General features: G+C 33.3%; 1 protein-coding gene and 1 non-coding gene across 2 annotated transcripts; both read left to right on the top strand.

Moving 5' to 3' along the window:
- The first annotated feature begins 11836 nt into the window (after positions 1-11836).
- LOC121224801 (small nucleolar RNA R71) lies at positions 11837-11943 on the top strand. Its single transcript, XR_005922545.1, has one exon. It is a non-coding gene; the product is annotated as a small nucleolar RNA R71 (small nucleolar RNA).
- Positions 11944-15842: 3899 nt separating this feature from the next.
- LOC107946655 (disease resistance protein RPM1) lies at positions 15843-19131 on the top strand. The gene has a single exon (XM_041107288.1). It carries the CDS (start codon positions 16256-16258, stop codon positions 19058-19060), a length of 2805 nt encoding a protein of 934 aa, XP_040963222.1. The 5' UTR covers positions 15843-16255; the 3' UTR covers positions 19061-19131.
- Positions 19132-19137: the final 6 nt, after the last annotated feature.

The raw sequence follows: 19137 nt of genomic DNA on the forward strand, positions 1-19137 counted from the left end.
GCTAGTGCATTGAAACATAATTCTTTTTGGAAATAATAACATAATAAACCATTTTACTAGAGATTTCATAATTTAAACCTTACCACCACTTTCCTGGTCACAAGCATATTTCCATTTAGGCACTTACTATTTCAATGCATAACTTTTAGGTTTAACGTGGCATAATCCAGCCACAACTTAGCCAAAACCTAAGCATGTATACCAAATATCTTAGCCAAAAAAATTTATAGCATAAGCATTATAAGCATGGATGAGCACAATATTTATTCATGTATCAAACTCACCAACATGTGTTAATTCTATATCCATTCATGACATTACTCTATGCCAAATCATATGCCAAATATACCATACACACGTACTATGAAACTTTATTTTCCCACATGAGCTTAAACCATGACCAATACTGCACAAATATATGCATCATTTCTATTTCATCGTCTATCAATTATAATCGAGCATATTACCAATTATACACAAATCATTTATATTTTTTCCAAATTTACCTCCACCTCCTCTCCATTCCTCATCCTTAATTTATATAACATGCTTATAAGTAACATTATCTATGATTTCACTATTTACTTGTAAATTTATTCAAAGCTGTACATTTGAGTCATAGTCACTAAATTATTTATATCTAAAGATACAGAACCCCGAATTGAGATCCGAAAATTTTCTCTAAAACTAGACTCACATATCTTCTTACCATAAAATTTTCAGAATTTTTGGTTTAGCCAATAAGTGCAGTTTATTCTTTAAAATTTCTCCTGTTTCACTGTTTGACAGTTCCAACCCCTCTTTACTAAAAATTAATTATCTCTTTGTACAGAATTTGGATGATGTTCCCGTTTATTTCTATTGAAAATAGACTAATTTATTATTTTAAAAATATAAATTTAAGCCCATAATTATTTTTATTCAATTTTTTATGATTTTCCAAAGTCAGAATAGGGGAACCCAAATTTATTCTGACCTTGTCTCACAAAATTTATTATATCTCATGATTTACAATTCTTTTGCTTACACCGTTTCTTGTATGAGAGGCTAGACTCAATAAGATTTAATTTCATGTTTTATTCATCCTTTATTTAAATTTCCACAATTTATGGTGATTTTTCAAAGTTAACCTACTGCTGTTGTCCAAAACTGTTTTAATGCAAAATATTGATTACTAAGTTTATAGCACTCTTATTCCCTTTCTCTATAATATTTTCCATCACTCTCTCTTATTTTTCTTCACTAATATATCAAAAACATAAGACCTTACATAAGAAAACTCTACTATAACATCATTTCCATGCTTTTTCAATAATATCACACTTAAAAATATGTTGAAATCTTGATGTTCTTACCTTGTCCTATTGCTTTCAACCTTTAACTTGATTTTCTCTCTCCTCCAGCTTCTATTTCTTGAATCCAACTTGATATTATAACTCCCCATAGTCTCCTTGTTATCTTTCTCTCTTGATGGCTATGGAAATTCCTTTGATTTCTAAATGAAAATGGTGAATTTTTGGTGAAAGGACCAAATTGTAAAGAAAGCAAAACTTTCTTTCTTTCTCTCTTCTTCTCACGTTAATGCATGGAAAAATTGGTGGGATGGTGGATTTTCATCTTTCTTTCCACATATATATACTAAATAATAAAATAATAAAATATCATTTAAAAATCAAATTAAACTAATATTTATTTATTTAATTAATCTAAAATATCTCCAACATCATCATTATCTTCTAGATTTCTCTCTCTTCTAAATGACCATTTTGCCCTTTATGATCTTTTAAAATTTCATCCTTGAGTCATCACTCAATTTGGTAAAATTACAATTTAGTCCCTCATAATTCTTCACCTATTCAATTTGGTCCTAATTCATCCATTTTCCTTAGTTTCTAGATTATACACCCTTCAAATATTTACACCTTTGGTCCTTCAACTTTTTCATATTTACACTTTAATCCCTCAAATTTTAAGTATTTACTCCTGAACAATAATACTTTTTTCACTTTTGCGATTTAATCCTTTCTTGAATTATTATGTCATAATATACTTCCCAATGTTGCCATAATTCAAAATTCCCCTTTTTATCACTTCATTTCCTTATTTTACTATACCAAGGATAATATCTTACTGTAGAAATTTTCAAAATATTACATTTGTGGTCCCGAAACCACTATTTCGGCTAGGCCCAAATTCGGGCTACTACACTATGAGTTTATGTTACAGGGGATTTAGCCTGGACTGGTAATCCCGCTGTAAGGATAAGGTTCGCAGGAGTGTGCTCTCTGAAATGGAAATGTGCGCACATGAATATGAATTGACGAACCCAGATTTATACACTAAAAGTGTACCTCTGAAAATCCATCGAATTTTCGAGAAATTCAACGGGATAAATATGGAAAATAATAAGGGTAATAGAAAACATGGAATTTAATTATTATTGGAAATATATTATCAAATTTAATACCCAGTTTGGATTGAATGCGGGATTGAGTACAATCGTTTTGTGCCAAAGGATGAATTGACGGATAAGACAATAACTGGGTTATGGCATTACAAGAGTAAAGGATGATTTGACGGCAAATCACCCAAGTAAACCGAGGTTCAACATTTGTTGCGGACTTTCGTGTTTACTATATGTTTAGCTCTCATGAGCTTAAGTTTAGCCTTCGGGCTTCTGAAAACGATGTACTCATATCCGTAAGTTGTTCTTTGATATAGAAAGAAACGGTAAAAGACTTATGTGGTTGAATTGAAAGATTTATAGATTATTATTGGTATTGATCTAAAATAAATGTAATCATTGATATTTAAATGATATAACGGGTAAAGTTCTGAAGTGAGATAACATGAGTTTGAAATGAACTATTACCGATATGTACGCGAAATTCATGAAAATGATGGTACATGAAATATTGAAATAATAAAATGAATGATATATACCTATGAAGAAATGATAAGAGAATGATATGTATCATGACATGTAAATGTATGATTATCTTTAATATGTTGATACAAGAAAATTATGCATGATGAGTTTATATGTAATGTGTGCAAGTACACTAACCAGTGTTGTTGCTTGATGCTTAGGCAAGTGCCAAGCTATTGGTTGAATAGTAATATGATTATTTAATGGAAGCATTGAATTGATAAGTATTTGAAGGAAAATATGCTAGTGTTCATGAAAAAGTGGTATGGTTTAAATTATGCAATTTCTTATGAAATGACTTATCATGTGATCAATTCGGAAAAGGCTTTAGTTAAATGCACTAGCTTGTGACTATGATTGAATGATATGTTTATGACTTGTATGTCATGCATATGGAATAAGTGTGAAAATTAAAGAAATGCAAATGAAAATAAAGAAATTATGAAGAGTTAAAGTTATATAAAGTCCTACTAAGTTTGGGATAATATGGAAGTGATACTGTGAATTTATTCACCTTGTGAGTTGATGAATATAGCTTCATGAGTACTATGGTATTAATATTGGATTATTCTTGATATGTATAGATTTCATATTTTAAATGAACTAATATGATTAAAGACTACACGAGCTTACTAAGCATCTATTGCTTACGTATTTGTTTTCTTTACCCTACAGATATCGAAAGCTCAATTGGGTTGGAAGCTTGTCAGAGATATATCACACTATCTATTGGTTCTATCGGTAATTTTGGATGATTTGATTCTGGTTATAATGGCATGTATAAGTTAGTTTGGCCAACGTTGGCTCATTAATGTTTTGATTTTGGTTGGTTTCAAATATGAATGCTAGATGAAATGAAATGTCTGAAAATTAATTTGTAAATTTCGGTAATGCTCTGTAACCCTATTCTGGCGACGAATTCGGGTTAGGGGTGTTACAGAGGTCTCGATACCTCTTTTTCTAAATAAATTAATCTAATAAATCCTTATAACCACAAACTTACTAATTTAAAAATCTTTTAAAAACCTCATTTGGCTCCTAAATATTAAATAATAAAATTTATGAGCTCATTTTTTGGATTTGGTGGTCTCGAACCACTATTTCCAACATCACTGAAAATCGAGCTATTACAGAGGCCTAGTAGTAAATTCGATAAAATTTAGGTCATGTTCAACTAAACTAATTGTTAAAAAGCTAAGAAATAGAGTATGAATGAAAGTGAGGGCCAAAGCGGGTATTTTTTATAACGCTGCGATAAACAATAAAAAGTTTATTTACGCAATTTGATTTCCATAAGTTTATAGAGTCTAATTCGGTGAGATGAATCTATTATTTTTGAACTCAATACAACAAGAGATCTAAGTTCTATGATACCCCTATATATTGACTTTGCTTTTGTACTAAAAGATTAGATCTCTTACCACTAAATTCGACATCATCAATATAGAGGTGTAATGAATGATGAATGTAAATGAGACATCTGTGCTCATAAGCTGCTTAGATTCGATTCAATAATTATCAAGGTAAGTTTGAGTAACTCAAGATATCAGTTAAAACGAATTTGAGCTTAATAATATCCAACTTGAATGGCTTGCAAGTTTTATTGAGCTTTTCATTTTTAATATATATTTAAATATTTTTATATTATTAAATTATATTATTTCCGTTAATATATATTATTAATCTTAAGTTTAATTATTAAATCAAGCTTGAACTCAAATATGTATGAGCATTCGAGTTCAAATTTAAACTTGAGTATGAAAATTGATAAATAAACTTAATTTATATCTCTAATCAAACTTAAACTTAAAAATAAATATTCAATCGAGTTTAAAATTAAATATTGAACTTTGAATTTCGAGTCCAGCAAAATTACCCCTACATCAAATGTGAAAAATTTTGGTGATGCTTGGGATTTTTACTTTTGTCTTATTGACTTGAAATGAATCATCAATTGCTCTTTACCAAATGATATAATCAAACATTTTTAATCTGCATGACTATATTCACTCGCACAGTGTGTAGGAAAAATTGAATACGAAGTAAACAACTGGTTTGCGCAAAAAAAAAAAAAAACCCAAGGGCCAAGTTGAATAGCGGTGGGAGGTGAAGTTTTAAAATGGCATAATGGTAAATTTAGGTGTCAATGTCGGCATTTATTGTTACTTTAATTTTTATTTTTTAAAATTAAATTTAAACTTTATTCTTTAAAAAAATTAAATCTTGTTTTTATAATGAAATTACTGATCAAAAGGTTTATTTTGTTAATGATGTTGGTGTGACAACTTACAAGACAATTCTTGTGTACTTTCATGTTAGCATGATGTTATTTGTCTTATACATTATATCAACAAAATAATTTTAAATATATCAAAAATAAAATATTTAAAATTAAAAGTTTATAAAAAATGAAAAATTAGCATGAAAGATATGTGGTTGTCATTTGAGATATCATATTAAAAAATTAACATTTTAATTAGTATTTCTGTTAAAAAATAATTATTTTATTTTATTTTAAATGTTGACAACCAAATTAGATTTTTTTTTTTAAAAAATTGAGTGCCTAAATTAGTTTAAAAAATTGAAAAAAAATTGAGATATAAAATTTACAAAAATGACTTTTAAAATCGAACGCTTTCCAACTATTTAAAACTCTAACTTCCCACACTCAACAAACTGTTTGGGGTCGGGTTCTCTTCGTAGCTCTGCTTCAAAAAATGACTCCATCAAACATGAGCAATCAATCAATCAAGACCAAGAAGAAGAAGAACAAATTACCAACATTATAATACCAAGATGAAGAAAATGTGAAGCTCAATCACCAAGAAACTGAAGAAATTACTCTCAGTGAGAGCAAGAATGACAAAGCAAAGAACTTGAATTCCAAGAAGGGAATTGAGAAGAGAACAAAATGCAGAAGAAAGAGGAAGAAAATGGGGAATTGTGTGAAACTATAAAAGAAAAACAAGATTTAGTTCCATTTGATGGGAGGGTGGGAGTGAGTGGAAAGAGCGCCGAAGAAGCAAAATATGTGCCAATGAAATCGTTTGCTAACTCTAATGTACCAGAGAATGTTCTGAAGTGCTACAAGGATTTTAGTAGCCCATCTCCCATTCATGCCTGGCCCTTTGATGGTCACTAAACTAACTATAAATACGAATAAGGCAAGCGCACCTATCGAACAATAGTACAGTTATGGTGAGTAGGGAATATCGTATCCACAAGGACTAAAAGTACTAGTAATTACCATTTTTCTATTATTTAGCCGACAAATTAGAGTGATTGTTTTTAATCTAAAATTACTAAACTAATCTAACTAAGAACGCAACAGAGAATGAAATGGGAAAATAATCGAAGATAACCAATGAGATAGACAATACCCAGGAAAGAATCCACCTAGACTTCACCTATTATTATGAATCTGAATTAAACTATTTATTCACTTGTGTTTTTATCCGTAGAATTCCCTAAATTGTGTCAATATCTCTTTCGAGAGTAAGAACAACTGACTTTAGGTTGATTAATTGAAATCTCTTTCTAATTAAAACCCCTATCATCGCATTAACTCGATCTATGGATTCCCATATTAGATTTGACTCTAATCTGGTAGATTTATGTCGTCCTATTTCTAGGATTGAATGCAACTCCACTCAATTATGTTATATCTACTCTTAAACAGGGACTTTTGCACCACTGAAATAATCACATTAAACATGAATTAATATCCTAAAAATATTAAAACACGAAATAACCATACATAATTGAGAACAAGAATAAAGTATTTATCACTAAAAATAGAAATTAAATAATAAGATTCATCATAGGTTTTATCCTCCCTAGGTATCTAGGGAATTTAATTTATAATCCTGAATAGAAACATCTCAAAGTTAGGATAACAACAAGACATAAAGAAACTCAATAAAACTTCGAAGGAAATTAAATGGAGATCTTTAATCTTGAAGGAGATCCACTTCTGAGTTGATTCTGATGGCGTTCTTCGAGTATTTTCTTCGATCTTCTTTGAGTGCCTCTTAGGTCTTTTTCTAATTGGTATTTATAGACTTTAGAATGCTCAGAAAACCTAAAATTGGGTTTTTCCTCGTATTTGGGAAGTAGGGTGCGATATTGACACGGGCTGGCACATGGGCATGTGGCCAGCCCGTGTGTATCTTGGAAACAACTTTATTTGTCTGATTTTAGCTTATTTTTCGCTCCTTTTGCTCCCAAAATGCTCTCTTAAGTATAGAAACATGAAGTTAAAGGATTAGAAGCATTAAATTCACTAATTTGCATAATTAATCATTCAAAAACGCATTAAGAATGGGATTAAAATATGTTACTTTTACAGCTTATCAACTATCTCCACACTTAAGCGTTTGCTTGTCCTCAAGCAAAATCCTCAACACACAATTAAAATTAATATTTCTCAACTTATAATTCTCATCAATAATGTTTCGACATAATTCACAAATAATCATATATTGATAATTCAACTAAAAGAGCACTAAATATTCAAACAATCCAAGTCGTATATTTTTAAAGCATGAAAACATAGGTATTTCCCCTTATCTAAGTAATTACCTTTAATTAAAAATCGATAAGAATTGACATCCTCACTAAAGATTCACTCAAATCACTCAAAGTGTTTAAGGTTCAATAATAAGCACTCAATAGTCAAACATGAAAAGTCATTACCATAGGCTTGCATGAAAATCAAATCTCCACCACTATAAAATGATATGATACACAAATCAAAATGTCTTTAAGAGGTTGTGATGGGGCTTAGGTTAAGGGTGTGGAGAAAGGCTGAAAAAGTTGGTTAAAATCGAGATCGAATTGATAATTACCAAACTAGAAAAATAAACAAATGCTAAATTAAAAAAAACAATTACATCAATCAAAAACTATTCAAAAATAAAAACGAGCTTCTTCTCAAAATATGAATTTAACTGTTCAAGTTCAATCAATATAGAACTAAATAATGATCAATATTTTTTATTATATTTTTTGTCGATTTTTTTTCTTTTGTTTTGAACAATAAGAAATAATCCAACAAATCAAACAAAAGAGCATAATTAGGCAACTAACCAAATCAAATCTCGACAAAAAATTGAGTCAATAAAACGGGAAAATGTTTCATAAAAAAATGAGTTATGGGTTAACATTAATGGGTAAATCAAAAAACGGTGTGTTAGGCTCAACAGGGTTCACTAAGGGTTAATTATGTAGGTAAGCTTTTTATGGGATAAGTGGGTTAAAACCTAAGTGCCTTTATCATCACAATACATCAAATCAAAATGTTTGGTCTTGACTTGTATAATCGACGCAAGTTCTAAAATAACAAATCAAATTGACACACTCATAACAATAATAAAATGAACAAGAAAAATGTATGCTCTAAAGGCTCAAAATCTCACAAAAAATCATGATTTTTTATGTCAATCTTGCAAACCTCAAACTTCAAGGTAATACCTAAATTCAGGAAAACAACCTAAAATTTTTAATTTTGAAAATAAACTTATCATGATTGATTCTTTCATGTCTTAAAGTTTAAAACAACCAATGCACAAATATCTATGAATTTAATCCAAAACACATCAATAAAAATCACAAATCGATAAAAATTCGTTCTAATAGAAGTATCAGAAAATTACTTAAACACAAGACGTAATTCAGAGATTTTCTAATAATTATATAAATAACCTCCTCACACTTAAGATGTACATTGTCCTCAATATACAAACATAAATAATAACAGTATAAACAGAATATCATAAGAGAGGGAGAAAACTGAAACTGCCCTGAATATTGGATGAAATTGTCAGAATGGTGAAAAGCATAATTGTAGATAAATCTAGTTGTAATGCATGATTCTAAACAAATTAATAAGAAAATAAACACAAATAGTAAAGATTAATGGGTTATAACTCGATCAGAAACAACCATAAAAATATATTTAAAAAAATAACAATTAAAATAAGTTTAAGAAAATAAAAAAATAAAGCAACTAAAACAAAATTAAAAAGAAAGATAAATAAAAAATAAAACGAAAAAAAGAAAAAGAAAAAGAATAAACTTAAAGGTAATTGTAATAATAATAGTAAAAAATACTAAAAATAATAAAAATAGCAGAAAAATTAAAATAAATTTAAAATCTAAGTATAAGAATAATAAATAAATAAAATAAAAAATTAGGAAAATAAAAATAAATAATATAAAAAATAATAAAATAAAATAAAAGGGGTAGCTTCGTTGGGGAAGAAGAAAAAGACAAATTGAGAAAAGAATTCTAGGGTTTGCGCCACATGGCTGTGTGAAACGACCATGTGGAGTATTTTCAGCCCGTGTGCAATTAAAAATTAACCCAGTTTTCACACGGCAATGTGTGTTTTCCTTCGCTTCTCTCACTCCCATATGAGATCCCACACGCCCGTGTGGCTTGGCCGTATCTCTCACAAGGCCGTGTCTCCTGCTCGTGTAACTCTCTGACTTTGAAAAAATTAGCTCCAGGTTTCACATGGCCTAGGACACGCCCATGTGTCTAGGCCGTGTAGGTCACATGGCCATGTCGCCAAGTCGTGTATGTCATTTTAAGCCGTGTAACCGTCGAATTTTTGAAAATTTAAGTCCCAGTATCCACACGGCCAAGGACATGCCCGTGTGTCCAGGCTGTGTAACTCACTATCGAACCCCTTATAGTACACACGGCCTGGGACACATCCGTGTGTCTAGGTCGTGTGGATCAAAAACATTTTTTTTTAATTTTTAAAAATTTTGAAAATTAATTAATTTTAAAAATAACATGAAATAAAATTAAAAGAATTAGTAGTGTTAACACTCAGGTTGCCTCCCGAGAAGCTCTTATTTAAAGTTTAAGCTCAACTTACCTCGCATTTGCATTGTTACGGTGGTTCCCGGAGTCGAAATTCCTCTTTCTCGTTATCAATTCTATTATCAACATGAGGTTTAAGTCGAGTACTATTTACCTTAAATGTGTCAAATTCAAAATGAGTTACCTCAATTGTACCGTATAGAAAGACATTCAGTACTGTAAAGGGATTTGATTCGTTTGCATCAAGCTCCGAAGTAGCAATTCGAGGATCCGTTTTATTCAGAAGTACCTTGTCTCTAACCTTAAATTGTTTCATTCCATCCACATATTTATATGGTGTCCCCTTAACTCTTCATCGTGCTTTTTTGGTTTCTCCTTAACATGTGTTCACCATTCATCTAATTCATCGATTTGCAACATTTGTTCATCATGAGTCATTCTGTTTCTGTCACATGGACAAGAACGTGGCTCCATCACGTTTTTCCAAGGGGTTTCCTATAAATAAGTTTGAGTCACATAGCTACTCATATTAACAAAACTTGTAAAATCATCTCGATCATTAGATGTCTTAACAGAATCACGAGCTTGGGGAGTAATCGTTTCGTCACCTACACGAAGTAATAACTCACACGTACCAACATCAATAATAGTTCTAACAGTTGCTAAAAAGGATCTTCCTAAAATTAAAGGTACTTCATTACCCTCATCCATGTCTAAAACAACAAAATCAACTGGGAATATGAATTTATCAATTTTTACAAAAATATCTTCAATAATACCCCTAAAAAATCTAATGGTTCTATCTGCTAATCAAATACTCATCCTAGTTTGTTTAGGTTTCCCAAGACTTAATTGTTTAAACATTTTATAGGGCATGACATTAATACTCGCCCCTAAATCAGCCAAAGCATTATTAATATTCAAACTACCAATTAAACAAGGAATAGTAAAACTACTTGGATCTTTCAATTTGTTAGGTAGTTTGTTTTGCAAAATGGCTGAGCAAACTGCATTTAGCTCCACATGCGACGAAACATCTAACTTCCTCTTTTTCACCAAAAGCTTCTTTAAAAATTTAACGGAATTGGGCATCTGCGAAAGAGCTTCAATAAACGGTACGTTAATATGTATTTTTTTCAAAAGTTTAAGAAATTTACCAAATTGTTCATTCGTGTGGTCTCTATTCATCGCATTAGGATATGACAGTCAAGGTTTATATTCCTTACCAACTGGTTTTTGCTCATTTTGGCTTACCTCAACCTTACCATTACTTACCACACTTTCTTACCTCGGTTCAGATTCAGATTCAACTAACCCTTCTTTATCTCGAACAGTAATTGCATGAAGTTGCTCTCTTGGGTTAGTTTCGGTATTGCTAGGCAAGCTACCTTGTGGTCTTTCTGAGATTAGCTTAGCAAGCTGACCTATTTGGTTTTCAAGCCCTTGGATTGACGCTTGTTGATTTTTAAGTATTGTTTCAGTATTTTGAAAGCGGGTTTCTGACACTGAGATAAACTTCGTCAACATCTCCTCAAGGTTCGGCTTCTTCTCTTGTTAGTAAGGTTATTGTTAGAAGCCTGGAGGGGGTTGTGCTCTTTGATTTCCTTGACCATCCCAAAAGAAATTGGGATGGTTCCTTCAACCTGCATTATAATAATTACTATATAAAGGTTATTTTGAGGCATAGAATTATTACCCATATAATTGATTTGTTCGTTCTCTGTACTAGGAGCGAAGGGTAAACATTCGGGATTGTTCATTCCACCTCTATTTGTATCGCATTGCATCATCGGATGTACCTGCGTAGAAACATAAAATAATCAATTTTCTTATTTAATTGTTCTACCTGATTCGATAACATGGTGATCGCATCTAGATTGAAAACACTGGCTGCTCTATTCGGCTTCATCCTCATGACTTGCCACTGATAATTATTCAGTGAAATCTCTTCTATAACCTCATAAGCTGTTTCGGGTGTTTTATTATTTAATGTACCACTGACTGCTGCATCGATCAACTGTCTAGTTGAGGGATTCAAACCGTTGTAGAAGGTTTGAACCTATAGTCATAAAGGTAACACATGGTGAGGGAACCTTCTCAATAAATCCTTATACCTCTCTCATGCATCATATATGGTTTCTAAGTTGATTTGAACGAAGGAAAATATATTATTCCTCAACTTGGTTGTCTTAGCCGATGGGAAATACTTCAGTAGGAATTTCTCGGTCATTTGATCCCATGTAGTGATAGAACCTTGTGGTAAAAAAATTTAACCACTATTCAGCTTTATTCCTCAACGAGAAAGGGAATAACCGTAGGCGAATGGCGTCGTCAGAAACACCATTTATCTTGAAAGTATGACAGACTTCCAGAAAATTAGCCAAATGAGATTTGGATCTTCGTCTTGCAAACCATCAAACTAAACAAATTGTTGTACCTTCTGAATAGTGTTCAGCTTTAGTTCGAAATTATTCGCAGTAATTGTGGGTCTCACAATACTCGATTCAACCCTAGTTAGAGTGGGCTTGGCATAATCGTACATAGTACGAGGAATAGGATCTGGATTTGCAGCAACTGCGGTAGGTAGCTGATTATTCTGATTACCACCCATCCCCTCAATAATAATAACGTCATCTTGTTCGTCTACTACACTCTATCAACTATTCCTTACTTCTCTACGATTTCTGCGAGCTGTACTTTCAAAAATTAAACTAAAAATAAAAATATAACAAAAATAAAAAATGGTTAAATTAATAAAAATCGAGTGCTCCTAATATTTTAGTCCCTGGTAACGGCGCCAAAAACTTGATGGTCACTAAACTAACTATAAATATGACTAAGGTAAGCACACCTATCGAACAATAGTATAGTTATGGTGAGTAGGGAATATCATATCCACGAGGATTAAAAATATTAGTAATTACCGTTTTTCTATTATTTAGTCGACAAATTGGAGTGATTGTTTTTAATCTAGAATTATTAAACTAATCTAACTAAGAACGCAACAAATAATGAAATAGGAAAATAATCGAAGATAACCAATGAGCTAGACAATACCCAGGAAAGAATCCACCTAGACTTCACCTATTATTATGAATCTAAATAAAACTATTTATTCACTTGTGTCTTGATCCGTAGAAATCCCTAAATTATACCAATATCTCTTTCGAGAGTAAGAACAACTAACTCTAGGTTGATTAATTGAAATCTCTTTCTAATTAAAACCCCTATCGTCGCATTAACTCGATCTATGGATTCCCATATTAGATTTGACTCTAATCCGATAGATTTATGTTGTCCTGTTTCTAGGATTGCATGCAACTCCACTCAATTATGTTAGATCTACTCTTAAACAGAGACTTTTGCTCCACTGAAATAAGCACATTAACATGAATTAACATCCTAAAAATATTAAAACAGAGAACAAGACTCAAGTATTTATCGCATAAAAACAGAAATTAAATAATAAGATTCATCATAGGTTTCATCCTCTCTAGGTATCTAGGGAATTTAGTTCATAATTCTGAACAGAAACATCTTAAAGTTAGGATAACAACAAGACATAAAGAAACTCAATAAAACTTCGAAGGAAATTAAATGGAGATCTTCAATCTTGAAGGAGATCCGCTTCCGAGTTGATTCCGATGGCGTTCTTCAAGTCTTTTCTTCGATCTTCTCTGAGTGCCCCCTTAGGTATTTTTTTAATTGGTATTTATAGACTTTAGAATGCTCAGAAAGCCTAAAAATTGGGTTTTTCTGAGTATTTGGGAAGTAGGGTGCGATGTCGACACGGGCTGGAATATGGGCGTGTGGCCAGCCCGCGTGGCTCACACGGGCGTGTGGCCAACCTATGTGGAAATGCCCATGCCGTGTGGATCCTGGAAACAACTCTATTTGTCTGATTTTAGCTCGTTTTTCGCTCCTTTTGCTCCCAAATGCTCTCTTAAGTATAGAAACATGAATTTAAAGGATTAGGAGCATCAAATTCACTAATTTACATAATTAATCATAAAAACGCATTAAAAATGAGATTAAAATATGTTATTTTTATGATTTATCACCCTTTCTATTGGAAGTTCGTGATTTTATTTGAATTGCAAAAACTGGCTCAGGTATTTACATTTTTGTACTTAACTAGTCCTTTAATTCTTACATAATCGTTGTCTTATGCTGAATCTAAATTTATTTGTGTTGTGTTGGGGCATTGGTCTTTGTGATCAGACATGACCTATTGACCAAACGAAATGGTAAATCATCGAAGGAGAAGAATCCACTTTGCTTTGTACTTTCCCCTTCCCTACAAGAGAGTTGGCTGAATATGTATGCATTCGTTTGACTTGCTCTTGCATTAGCAATTTGTTTATAGTATATGTAGAAACTTTGTGTGGGCTGTACTTACATAGTTTCTTCTATTTAGATGTCTTTTTAGCATATGACATCCTTTCCTGGATTTGGTTCAAATTTTCTTGGAGCTCGTGAGGTTGGTGAATCAGTTAAACTCAGGATATAGTCATTAGAAGACCTGGTCGTTTGAAGGATATGATGAATAATGAAGTGTGTCAGCTTAAGGAGGTATCTTTTGTGGTAAGTGCCTGCTCCTTTCTAGTCATTACTGTTTGGAATTATTCACTGGTTCTTCTTTCAAATTGATTTCTCATCTTAATTGGCCCCAATTATATGCCGGTTGGAATGATGTTTCAAAGCACAATATGAACGTAACGAGGCACTCTCATTATTCAATAAAGGAAGCTGTCGTTTGATGGTATGCTCTTGCAAATTAATTAATGAACATCATTGCTCTAATCTTTATTCTGGAACTGAATGAATGTTGACAACAGCAGTGGGATATGTGATTGTTTATGGTGTTGCTATGGTCCAAGCAGAAAAAACACACACGCATGACACAACACCTGGGGTTCAAGTCAAGTTTACCAAGCATTACTTTTATGTTTTATTCACTTCAAGGAAATTGCTGCTGATGCTCCAAATGCTAAAAAAATCATATTTGACAATTCCTATGACGAAAACTGATTCTTGTATGTGGGGCTGCACCAAATTATGTAGAATCGGTACATCACCTTTTTATTCTATGATTTTCCACCCTATTTTATTTATTTATTTATTTATAAATCATTGGTTAAATAAATTACAGATTTTGCAGATAGGTATTTAATTAAAATTATTGAAAATCTTTGTTGTACGAAAAAAAAATGGAAGATTCTGCGAAATCTGCAAAAGAGATGAGAAACAGTTTAGTATTGTGGAAAACTGTCGCTGCACTCTTTAACGACTCGACTGTGAGACTCAGACAATAGTATTTGACTTTTTCTATTTGTATAATTGTGTGGCTAAGGAGGTTTTACTAACTATATTCTTGTACGCCAAGCTAAGCAAAGCTGCTAATAAATCTTATACATGCACTTCGATCATTCCGACCAAAGCCACGTCCACAAGCTTACTAATCGTATTCCGAATATGATTTTTTTTTAAATTCATTAATTTTTTTAATATAAATCATAGGGATATGTATCGGTATATAATCCACATTTTGAATAGGGCTGATAAAAAAAACCGATGAAATCAATTAATTGAATTGAATCGATAATTTAATTTGGTTCGAGTTTTTTTATAGTTCGGTTCGATTTTGGTTAGTTGATGTTATTTAATCACATACACATCACATCTATTCAATTCGATTTTAGTTTATTTTTTGAACATTGAAAAATAAAAATAAAAACCTTTTAAAATTAGAATAAAAATTATAAATTTTTTTAACATATAAACCCAATAAATAAAATCATTAAAACTAAACAAAATTCTAATTTCTAAATATAGCTTTTATTATACTTTTACCTTTTTTCTAATATTATTATTATTAAAATTTCTTAGGTATATTAGTTCGATTTTGATTCGGAAAATAGAAAAACAGGATACTCCTATTGGTTTAAAAAAAATCAAACCGATCTTACCATAATTTTGAATCACAGTGAATAAAATAATAATTCAAGAAAATATTTTACAAAAAATACACAAGATAATCAAAGAAGGAAAATTTTAGTATCCTCCCATAAGCAGAGTTATAACCAGATTGGAGCTTTGGGTCGATTTAAAGGATGTAGCTGTCCCATTGGCCTAGGAGTGAACAAGCATCAAGGATTGGGTCTATGGATATCGATGTTTCAGCTGGTTGTGCTAGTCGCCGAACCTATGTGTTCCATTTTACCAAGTCTACCTATCCGTGTTGAATTGCGCAGAAATTACAGATTTGGGTTACTGCGTAACTATTTCTGAAGTGTTTGCCATGAAAGTGGCTATGGCGTCTGGAATCGGAAGCATATGCCAATTTGTTTGAATAAGTATCACGATTTTTTTTCCATCAGTGGAAAAGTCGACACAAAAGATGATATAGCTTTTGAATGCAAAAAAGAAACGCGTATATGCCCAAACTACTATAAACTTTGAACTCGTAAAACTATTGTATTAGAAAATTAAGGATGGCTGAAATTGCAGTATCATTTCTTCTTGAAAAGCTCACAACTTTTCTGCAAAATGAGGTGGAGCTTTTACAAGGGATCCCTGAAGATTTACAGTACATCAAGGACGAGTTGCAGAGCTTGAAAGCTGTCCTGAGAGTGGCTGACTCGGTGGGGGAGAGTAACCAAGAACTCAAGGTATGGGTTCAGCAAGTGAGAGAGATTGCTTACGACGCTGAAGATACCCTGGATGAATACAAGCTTGACGTTGTCAATGACCATAGGCATGGGCTTGATGCTTTTCTACAGCAAGTTTGCTGCTTTACGAAAAACTTGAAAGCCCAACATCGGATTGCTTCCAAGATAAACGGCATCAAATCCAGAATCAGCAACGTATCTGCCAGGCGTCCGAACTTTGACAACAATGGGACTAGTGAGCAAGGTCCAAGCTCCATTGCCACAGTGAATCCATGGATAGACAGAAGAGGGGATGCCCTCCTTCTCGATAGCGTTGACTTAGTTGGTATTGACAACTCCAAAGAGCAGCTCGTGCAATGGTTGGTCGAGGGAAACTCCGGCCGCAAGGTGGTTTCTGTGGTCGGAATGGGTGGCTCCGGAAAAACCACCTTGGCCAAGCAAGTTTATGACAACACCAAAGTGAAGAAACATTTCGCCGTACATGTTTGGATCACCATTTCTCATCCTCTCAAGATAGAGGAGCTCCTAAGAAACATGGTACGGCAACTGTTTGATTCGATCAGGAAGCCAGTTCCTCAAGGTGTCGATGACATGGATTCGTTTCTCCTGAAAATGATAATCAAGGGTTTCCTTCAGCAAAGGAGGTACTTGATTGTTTTAGATGATGTTTGGCATATGAATGAATGGGAAATGCTCGATCACGCATTAGCTAACAATGGCCGTGGTAGCTGTGTGTTGCTTACAACGCGTAACTCTGAGGTAGCTTCGACGTCGTGCATAGAATCTGAAGATAAGATATTCAACTTAGAGCCCTTGTCTCCGGACGAGTCATGGACTCTTTTCTGTAAGAAATGTTTCCAAAAGAACTCATGTCCTGCTGAATTGGAGAGACATTCTAGACGTATTTTGGACAAGTGTGAGGGGCTGCCCCTTGCAATTGTGGCCATTAGTGGTGTTTTGGCTACGAAAAGGCGTACAGTTGCGGAATGGGAGACGGTTTATCGTAGCCTTGGTGCTGAAATTGAGGACAACAGCAGGCTCATCAACTTCAAAGAAGTGCTTTTGCTGAGCTTCAATGATTTGCCATACCACTTGAAATCTTGTTTCTTGTATTTAAGCCTCTTCCCTGGGAACCATCTGATTGAGAATATGAGACTGATTCGACTGTGGATTGCTGAAGGGTTTGTCGAAGCCAAAGAAGGAAAGACACAAGAAGAAGTTGCAGAGGACTACCTTAATGAACTCCTCAATAGAAGCATGATCCAGATAGCCGGGATGACGAACGATGGAAGGGTCAAAGCATGCCGCATTCATGACCTTCTGCGAGAAATCATCATTTCAAATGCTAGGGACCAGAACTTCGTTGCAGTTGCTAAAGAACAAAATGCAACATGGCCTGAAAAGGTTCGGCGCCTCGCAATACATAACGCATTGGCAAATGCACAACGGAATATGAATGCTTCTCATCTACGGTCTTTTTTTGTGTTTGATACGGGTGATCCGCTCTCCTCTTCACCAACAGATACATTGATTCCTAATAGTTGCAGGCTGCTTAAGGTGTTGGATTTGCGAGCTGCGCCTATAGAGAATTTTCCAGAGGAAATTAGCAACTTGAGACTGTTAAGGTATCTTAGCTTGAGAGATACCAAAATCACGACAATTCCGAGCTCTATAAAGAAGCTTCAGGACTTGGAGACATTGGACCTTAAACACTCCCAAGTTTCGGAATTGCCAGTTGAGATCCTAAAGCTCCGAAAACTTCATCATCTTCTGGTATACCATTATGAGTTCACCTCGTATTCACGTTTTCACTCCAAATACGGTTTTCAGGCCTTGTCAGGTATAGGAGCTCTACAATCCCTTCAAAAGCTTTGTTTTATGGATGTAAACCATGATAACGCACTTATCATGGAGCTGGGAAAACTGGTGCAACTTCGAAGACTAGGCATTACAAACATGAGAAAAGAAGATGGAAAGATTTTGTGCTCGTCCATCGAAAAGCTGATCAACCTTCATGCATTGTCAATTGTTTCATCGGTTAAGGAAGAGGTCATTGATCTGCAATGTCTTTCTTCTCCTCCTCAACTACTTCAAAGGTTATACCTGTATGGGCGATTAGAGAAGTTACCAGAGTGGATACCTTGTCTCGAAAGCCTGGCAGTGATATATCTAAAATGGAGTAGGCTGCCAAATGATGCACTTGAATCTCTTCAAAACTTGCCCAACCTTGTACATCTTGAATTGCTGCAAGCTGTGGAAGGAGACACTTTACATTTTAAGGCTGGCGGTTTCAAGGAGCTTAAACTTCTGGGTATAGACAAATTTGAAGGGCTGAGATGCATACAAGTAGAAGATGGAGCAATGCCTTGTCTTGAAAAGCTGAGCATCCAACGTTGTAAATTGCTGGAGAGGGTGCCATTAGGGATTCAACATCTGACCAAGTTAAAAGTACTCGAGTTTTTCGATATGCCCGAGGAATTGATTATGACCCTTGGTCCTGATGCAAACATTCCAGAAGTTTATTATACTTACTGGAGGAATGGAGAATGGGAGGTCTATTCTCTAGAGGGTTCAGCCGAGAATGGGAGGTCCATTAGCACTGAATCGCTTCAAAGTCGTTTTAAATGATACTACTCAAATATTCCTGTTTATTAATCTGAATTTGATGGGTATAATCTTCCTTTGCTGACATTTTTAGACATATG

This window comes from Gossypium hirsutum, chromosome D12 (genome assembly GCF_007990345.1).
Source record: "Gossypium hirsutum isolate 1008001.06 chromosome D12, Gossypium_hirsutum_v2.1, whole genome shotgun sequence".
Lineage (NCBI taxonomy): Eukaryota > Viridiplantae > Streptophyta > Magnoliopsida > Malvales > Malvaceae > Gossypium > Gossypium hirsutum.